Source organism: Bison bison, unplaced genomic scaffold (genome assembly GCF_000754665.1).
Source record: "Bison bison bison isolate TAMUID 2011002044 unplaced genomic scaffold, Bison_UMD1.0 scf7180017864268, whole genome shotgun sequence".
NCBI lineage: Eukaryota > Metazoa > Chordata > Mammalia > Artiodactyla > Bovidae > Bison > Bison bison.
In genome coordinates, this window is record NW_011494840.1 from 421,869 (window position 1) to 430,918 (window position 9,050).

The 9,050-nt window shown below is 38.5% G+C and overlaps 1 protein-coding gene across 3 annotated transcripts in view; it reads right to left on the minus strand.

The window, feature by feature from the left end:
* Positions 1-9,050, minus strand: part of FAM135A (family with sequence similarity 135, member A) — a 153,737-nt gene that overhangs the window by 15,964 nt on the left and 128,723 nt on the right. For all 3 annotated transcript variants that reach the window (XM_010848500.1, XM_010848498.1, XM_010848499.1), the window contains 2 exons: positions 6,037-6,188; positions 4,109-4,219 (listed from right to left, as the gene is read on the minus strand). In XM_010848500.1, the coding sequence (XP_010846802.1) occupies positions 4,109-4,219; positions 6,037-6,188 (263 nt within the window). The remainder of the gene's footprint in view (positions 1-4,108; positions 4,220-6,036; positions 6,189-9,050) is intronic.

Sequence of the window (9,050 nt, forward strand, 5' to 3'; positions counted from 1 at the left end):
TTTGAACTGTGGTGCTGGAGAAAACTCTTGAGAGTCCCTTGGACAGCAAGGAGATCAAACCAGACAATCAACCCTGAATATTCATTAGAAGGACTGATGCTGAAGCCAAAGTTCCAATACTTTGGCCACCTGAGCCAACTCATTGGAAAAGACTCCGATGCTAGGAAAGATTGAAGGTCAAAAAAGAAGTGGGCAGGAGAGGATGAGATAGGTAGAGAGAACAACCATCTCAATGGACATGAATTTGAGCAAACTCCTCAGGAGACAGTGGAGGACAGAGGAGCCTGGCACGTCCATGGGGTCGCAAAGAGTCAGACACAGATTAGTGACTGAACAACAAACCCTGTCAGCAGCAGTAGTACAAACTCCATAGCTACACACAATGGATCTAGTCAGTCTAAGTTTTTCTCACATGAGAACTATGTGATGTAGGAATATCTTGTGATTTTGTGAATCAAGCATGTATTTCTGTATACTGTGAATAACTCATTACTTTGTACCCTTAGACACAAAATCTTAAAACTTCACCTAAAAAAAACCTTTCTTTCATGGATTCTAATAACCAATAACACATGAAATAACCATTTCCAATTATCTTCCTCATATTCATAACAGTAGTTAAGGCAGAATCCTGAAAAGGATATGGAATTTAGAAAGATGGTAACAATAACCCGGTGTACGAGACAGCAAAAGAGACACTGATGTATAGAACAGTCTTATGGACTCTGTGGGAGAGGGAGAGGGTGGGAAGATTTGGGAGAATGACATTGAAACATGTAAAATATCATGTAAGAAATGAGTTGCCAGTCCAGGTTCGATACACGATACTGGATGCTTGGGGCTAGTGCACTGGGACGACCCAGACGGATGGTATGGGGAGGGAAGAGGGAGGAGGGTTCAGGATGGGGAACACATGTATACCTGTGGCGGATTCATTTTGATATTTGGCAAAACTAATACAATTATGTAAAGTTTAAAAATTAAAAAAAAAAAAACAAAAAAAAACAAGACTCAAATGAAGTGGGCTGTATTCAATGACTAAATCTGCCTGGTGTTCATATCAAATGTTTCAAGAGCAGGAGGAGAACATGGTGATAAGGATGAAGATGAAAAACAGATTTAAAAGGCCAGAGCTTAAGTTTACTAGTTTAAGTTACTTAAGAAACATGGGTTTGATTTTCAGCTTACCATACAACATTTGACCTGCTTTTGGATACTGAACATAACGTTGAAAAGATCATTGATTCAATGGCTTTGTAGCGAACACCTACTGGGAAGAACTATGCTAAGTGGTTCTTGAGGGTATTGTAAGTAGTACTGAGGGCACATGTAGTGGGGGAGTGGGAAAGGGTTGTCATGACAGATCCTAGTCAGGGAAAAAAAGGCCAAGAGGCATAAAGATGATTGACATGAGATAAGCTGTAATGAGTATAATAAAAGAGGTTCATATGTAATGTTAAAGCAGCTCACAGATGACACTCACAACTCGGGATGTGGTAAACACAAAGAAGTAGGATCCACCACAGATGACACTGAGATGTTTCACACCAAGTCATCCAGAGGACAAGTACCATTTAGAAAAGGTTGAAAGAAGAGGAAGCAGCATAAGAAAACACATTCAATTTCAGACACACTTAGTTTGAAATGTAAGCACAGGCATCTAGCAGGTAAATGAAGACTGGAATGAGGGCTGTCCAGAGACAGAAGACTCAAGATATGAAGGTATATACTGGGTACTAGTCGTGCATGACTCTCTGCGACTCCATAGGCATTAGGCCACCAAGCTCCTCTGTCCATGGACTTCTCAAGGCAAGAATACTGGAATGGGTTGCCATTCCCTTCTCCAGGGGATTTTCCTAACCCAGGGATTGAACCTGGGTCTCCTGCATTGCTGACCGATTCTTTACCAAGTGAGCCACCAGGGAATGAACATTACATCAGACAGGGCATCAAGGAAAGCTCTGGATAGGTGATGGTGTGGAGTATAATTTCAGAGAATGAAGAGGATTAGTTCTGCAAAGATGTGCAGTCACAGGGAGGAATGATGGTAGAAAAAGCAAGGAAGGTGGGAAGCACAAACATGTACGACGTGACTACAGCAAAGGATGAGTGTGTTCAAAGAAGACAGGATATTACAGTGACAGGATGAGTGTAGCCACGTGTGGTTTCACAGTGGAGTGGAATAAAACGTTACCAGAGTTGAGAAAGGCTCTTTAATGCTTGATGAACCATTTAAAGAGCTGCTTGTGGAATTACCAAATTGATGCCAGGATATTAAGATCCCGAAACTATCTTTTCCTAAAGCATAACTGTGCAGTAAATATTTGTCAATGAACTCCTGTCAAAGTTCTCACTGACCATGCAAGGAGGTCATCATAACTTAAGAAGGCAGCGGAGCCTGGGTGGGATAAGCCTCACAGGAAGCAGTTTCATGTGATGGTGGAGGAATAACTGCTGTGCTGGGATGGAGAGCAAGAGGACGCGCTCCCCCTCCAGGTGGGCCTCAGTAACAAGAAATCAGAAGTCCAGCTGCTTCTACAACAAAGGTGGTACAGTGTGGCCTGTGTGATCTGAACTGCTGCCTTTTTACTTTTTGCATAAATAAAATTTGTTCGAAATGCAGCCACACTCATCAGCTCACGTGTTGGCTATAGCTGTTCTTGTGCTACAATGCTATGTTGAGTTGTTACAACTGAGATCCCACGGACTACAAGCCAAAATGTGTACTATCCAGCCCTTCAGCAAAAAAGTGTGCCACTCCTCTGTTCTGTCACCAGGGGGAGCAGGGAGCTGGGGACTGCAGGCTGGGGAACTTTTCTGCAGGAAGCAGAGATCACGGTCTGTGCAGAAGACACAGATGAACACAGTCTGTTCTCCACAAGTGGAGATTTCAAAGGGTTAGAGCGTGCCGGGAACACATGAGTATAACCCAGGGAGAGACGAAAGGTCAGAGGTGAGGTCACTTAGAGAGAGTGAGACTGGATGGGGAGAGACCAGCTGGGGACTTCTGGGAGTAAAAGTTTAGATATAAAAATTTTAGTAAAAGTTTAGATAGTTTCCCTTCATGCAAGACAGGGAATATATTTAATAACCGGTTAATGCCCCCTGATAGCTCAGTTGGTAAAGAATCTACCTGCAATGCAGGAGACCCTGGTTTGATTCCTGGGTTAGGAAGATCTGCTGAAGAAGGGACCACTCCAGTATTCTTGGGCTTCCCTTGTGGCTCAGCTGGTAAAGAATCTGCCTGCAAGGTGGGAGACCTGAGTTCAATCCCTGGGTTGGGAAGATCCCCTGGAGAAGGGAAAGGCTACCCACTCCAGTATTCTGGCCTGGAAAATTCCATGGACTGTATAGTCCATGGGATCACAGAGTCAGATACAACTAAGCGACTTTCACTTTCACTTTCTTTCACTTAATGAGAGATGACTAACCAGATTCATCCAGCGGCCAGAATTTGTAGAAGGAATAACTACTAATAGTTTCAAAGTGAAAGTGTTAGTTGTGTACTCGTGTCTGACTCTTTGTGACCCCATAGACTGTAGCCACTATCCATGGAATTCTCCAGGCAAGAATACTGGAGTGGGTTGCCATTCCCTTCTCCAGGGGATCTACCTGACCCAGGGATCAAACCCAGGTCTCATGCATTGCAGGCAGATTCTTTACCATCTGAACCACTGGGGAAGCCCCAAGAATACTAGAGTGGGTAGCCATCAGGTAGCCATCAGTTTCTCACATTTTCCAGAAATACTTATAATAATAAAATAAAAAAATATGTGGCAGTTTAAAACAAGGGCTGAAGACTGGGGTTGGGGGCACCTAGAAGGACATGAACCTAGTTAAAAAACTAACTCATGGTATGAATTATAAATGCTAAAAATTTTTAGGATAATCTCAGACTAGCTGTGCAACTCACAAGAAATAAATACAATCATATAAAAAATTAAATCATGCTTTCAGTTGTTTGGTTTTGTGAGTCGATTTCATTAAGAAATTACAACCAATTGATAGTTTTTTAATCACCAGAAACACATGTTAACTTATTTGCTAAAGGTTTATTTTTAAAGAGGTTTTCAAGTGTATGTTTTTAAAACTGTTACTATATACTTACCTGCTTTATTACTAAGCTTGTATAAGAAAGTTTGGCGAGGGTCTGAATGATCACGACATGTCAATTGTAAAAGAGAACCTGATTTTTTCCATTTCTGCATAAACCACAGACCTAGAAAGTTATTAATGGTACGAGATATTTGAGAGTTATAAACTGGAAAATATAGTACCATATAACAAGGTTATTAATTTTAATATACATATTTCACTTAAAAATCATATTCCTCAAATTAGCATTTTGTTGGTGAATAAAAAATGTATTTGCAAAATATTTCCATTTTCTGATAATAAATATAAACACAAACACACTGAGATTAACAATGGGTTAATGGTTGACAGAAGGCTTGCTACTTCTATCTCATTCAGTAATTAAACAGGTAATGGTCTATCAAGATCAAATTTGGGGATATTATACCTTTAGATATATTCGTTCAAATTAAGATGAAGTGAAGGGGGATAAAACTTCAAACAGTCGTAGCTCCACATGCCTGAGCACCGAGGCTTTACAGCCACCACAGCTCAGCCCTGGGATGAGCAATTAGATGATGTTTTCTAATAACACTGATTATAATTAAATTTTAATTTTTAATTGTATTTCTTCATATTATCAGTTTCCTGTATTTATTTTAAAATATTTATCTATTTATTTATTTTTGGCTGTGCCAGGTCCTCATTGCTGTGCACGGGCTCTCTATCGTTGTGGCTGGTGAGGGGTACTTTTCATTGAGGCAGGCAGGCACTACAGCATGGGCTCAGTAGCTGTGGCACATGGGTTTAGATGCTCTGTGGCATGTGGGATCTTCCTGGACCAGGGATCGAACAGGTGTGACCTGCATTGGCAGGCAGACTCTTAACCACCAGATCATCATGGAAGTCCAGTTTCCTGCATATAAGTGCATCTTCCCCTTAAGTAAAACCTCAATCACCCTGGAGCTGGTTTTTAAGACTACAGACTATTCATTTCTACTTTTGTTGATTCTAACATTACTGAGGTGAACGAAGAAAAGAGGAAAAAACCTTTTAATTGATTAAAGCTGCTAACTGCAATGCTATCTGGGGAAAAGTTTAGTGAAGGAATAAATTTAAAGGAAATAAATTTAAAGTACTGCATCTTATTCATGCTGGGTTCTACTTTATATTATTTATATGTTTCATTTTTTTTTCTCTTGCCTTCTTTTTGAAACTGTAAAAATCTAGCTCAAGCCAGATTTTGAAAACCACCCTTCAAAATGAGATTCAAATGAAAATGTTGTGGTTTATTTGTCAATGAAAGAAGTAGAGGAGAAAACGGAAATAAGAGTCTCAAAGGTTGATGAAAAAAAGTCAGGATGAAACCTAATTTATTCTTTCAATGAGAATCAATTGACTATACTAGAAAAGCCATTTAAAAATTCTAAGGGAAAAACAAAGCCAAATAAGCGTAAATCAAGTAGAAGATCTTTCTTAATGAGAATATTTATTCTAATAAAAATTGAGGTCTTAATTTTTATTTTAATTTCTTTAAAAAGTTTAGAATTTATTTTCTCCTAATATCCCTTTACTGTTATCAAATCAAAATCAGAGTTAACATTCTATATAAAATATTTTATAACTTTATGTTAATTATAGATATTTGTTATCTGCTCCACTAATAGAATAACAGAATAATCTGTTTATAATACTAACATTTACTGAAAATAAACACGTAATGAAAACAAGAGAGAAAAATGCTCCAGTGGCTTGACAAATATTTCAATAGGATATCATTTTCTGAAATGAGTTTTATCAGCTTATTTCTTATGCATGATAAAACAGAAAAATAGCTGCATCTTTTGTTTCATGAAATTCTATATGTGACAAATTGGCTCTAAAATAAACATCAGAAAATACTAAATTTGGATTAAATCTCCCCAGGCCATATTTTTTATACTGAACAATAAAACTTCTTACCTGTATTAACAAGAGCACTGCTATTGTAGAGTGTACCAAGGTGAGGTCCAGAAAGTGAAAGAAAGGTATGAAGCCTGCTGAGGTAATATTTAAACCGTGGTCTTGTAAGCACTGAACGGATTATTAAATTGCCCAAAGAATGTCCAATAAAGCTATAAAAGAAAAAAAATGACATTTCTCCCATAGCATTAGTTTTAAAAACAAAAGTAAAACCTGCTATCACTATACAGAGATGTGAAATACTAAGAATTTCTAATACGTTTTAAAACTATGATTTGATACTCTGAAATGATGTAACTACATTTTGAAGGAAAAAAATATGAGAATGTAGCAGAAAATTCCTATGACTATATAATTTATATATTTAATCTATAGAAAAAAGATATTACTTACCAGAAAATTTTTACTCCTAGTTTGCAACTGCTTAGAAATACATTTAAAAAGTAATAATATATTGACTACATGATAAATTTTCCTTTTTAGGTATACACAGCAATTACAATAAACTGTGGAAAATTCTGAAAGAGATGGGAATACCAGACCACCTGACCTGCCTCCTAAGAAATATGTATGCAGGTCAGGAAGCAACAGTTGGAACTGGATATGGGACAACAGAATGGTTCCAAACAGGAAAAGGAGTACATCAAGGCTGTAATTGTCACCCTGCTTATTTAACTTATATGCAGAGTACATCATGAGAAACTCTGGGCTGGAGGAAGTACAAGTTGGAATTAAGATTGCCAGGAGAAATATCAATAACCTCAGATATGCAGATGACACCACCCTTATGGCAGAAAGTGAAGAACTGAAGAGCCTCTTGATCAAAGTGAAAGAGGAGAGAGAAAAAGTTGGCTTAAAGCTCAACATTCAGAAAATTAAGATCATGGCATCTGGTCCCATCACTTCATGTCAAATAGATGGGGAAACAGTGGAAAGTGTCAGACTTTATTTTTTGGGGCTCCAAAATCACTGCAGATGGTGATTGCAGCCATGAAATTAAAAGACGCTTACTCCTTGGAAGGAAAGTTATGACCAACCTAGACAGCATATTAAAAAGCAGAGACATTACTTTGTCAAAAAAGGTCTGTCTGGTCAAGGCTATGGTTTTTCCAGTGGTCATGTATGGATGTGAGAGTTGGACTATAAAGAAAGCTGAGTGCAGAAGAATTGATGCTTTTGAACTGTGGTGTTGGAGAAGACTCTTGAGAGTCCCTTGGACTGCAAGGAGATCTGAACAGTCCATCCTAAAGGAGATCAGTCCTGGGTGTTGATTGGACGGACTGATGTTGAAGCTGAAACTCCAATACTTTGGCCACCTCATGCGAAGAGCTGACTCATTTGAAAAGACCCTGATGCTGGGAAAGATTGAGGGTAGGAGAAGGGGACGACAGAGGATGAGATGGCTGGATGGCACCACCGACTCAATGGACGTGAGTTTGGGTGGACTCCGGGAGTTGGTGATGGACAGGGAGGCCTGGCGTGCTGCGATTCATGGGGTTGCAAAGAGTCGGACACGATTCAGTGACTGAACTGAACTAAACTGAAGTCATGATTTAAAACAAAATAATGAAATCGTATCAGTGAGGATGATTTAGGAGACATTACATCCCCATTTCTCTTATTTTTGGTCCACACTCCACGTTGGGGGAGTTCTTTGACTGAATGCATTTCAACACACATGAAATATACATGCATTTTCCTACTTAAGTATAAGATTATACCAAAATAATAGCTAATACAGAGGATTTCATCTTTACCTAGGAATAGCTTAAATCAAAACAGCCTTTTCTGCTTCCCATTATTTTACAATAGACAGTACATGAATCCCTGGGGACAACTAACAGTGAAAGAAGCAAGCCTGAGAGCTGTCTCAGCAACGGTTTATAGACAACGACTAGGGAGGAGCTGACAAATTTCCTGAAGCTGGGAAGGCAAGTCTGATATCAAACTGTTCTCAATCAGCTAGATCAAGCTTCTGGATTTTATGGCTCACTGTAACTGACTAAAAGAGGCATATTCTTGTGGATGAATTAAAAAAACCTGAAACAATACTTTCTCATTATAAAATAACAAATTAATAAAAGGAATACAAGATGACTACAGAAAATTTAGCAAACAAATTAAGATCCATAAATGACAAAAATAATTAGAAAACAATCTCTTCTCCCCCACCCCCGACAACATACATCTCCCACCATATTCTAACAGAAACATTTTTAAAAAATGACTTCAGGTAAAAACCTGCTTTTCTCTGCTCTTTGTCCCTACTCTATACTAACTGGAAATGGACTGAACAAAGGCCTATAGTATAAAGAGCTGGCCTCCTACCTGGGATATGACAACCATCAGCTTATTCTACTCTTTTTTGACTCAAGAAGATTACTTTTAATTTTTTCTTTATTTCTTACTGGAACAGAAGAAACAATCACTTTTCTCTCTCTCATTTCTACTCACAACATGTGATTAAAGAATGAGACATACTGGTTTCATCATCATCTCTTGCTTGGGTACTCTCAAAGTATAGTCATGACACTGAAAATATTCTTACAGTTTCATTTCTTTATATATATCTCCCTACAACTTTTCTTTTTGGGAGCAGTTTTATTGAGATATAATTCATATACCATACAATTCACCCACTAAAAGTGTACAATTCAATGGTTTTTAGTGTATTTACAGAGTAGTGCAGCATCACTATAAAAAATTTTAGAATATTCCACCACCTTTAAAAGAAACCCTACTGAAGTACCATTTCACACCAGTCAGAATGGCTGCGATCCAAAAGTCTACAAATAATAAATGCTGGAGAGGGTGTGGAGAAAAGGGAACCCTCTTACACTGTTGGTGGGAATGCAAACTAGTACAGCCACTATGGAGAACAGTGTGGAGATTCCTTAAAAAACTGGAAATAGAACTGCCTTATGATCCAGCAATCCCACTGCTGGGCATACACACTGAGGAAACCAGAAGGGAAAGAGACACGTGTACCCCAATGTTCATCGCAGCACTGTTTA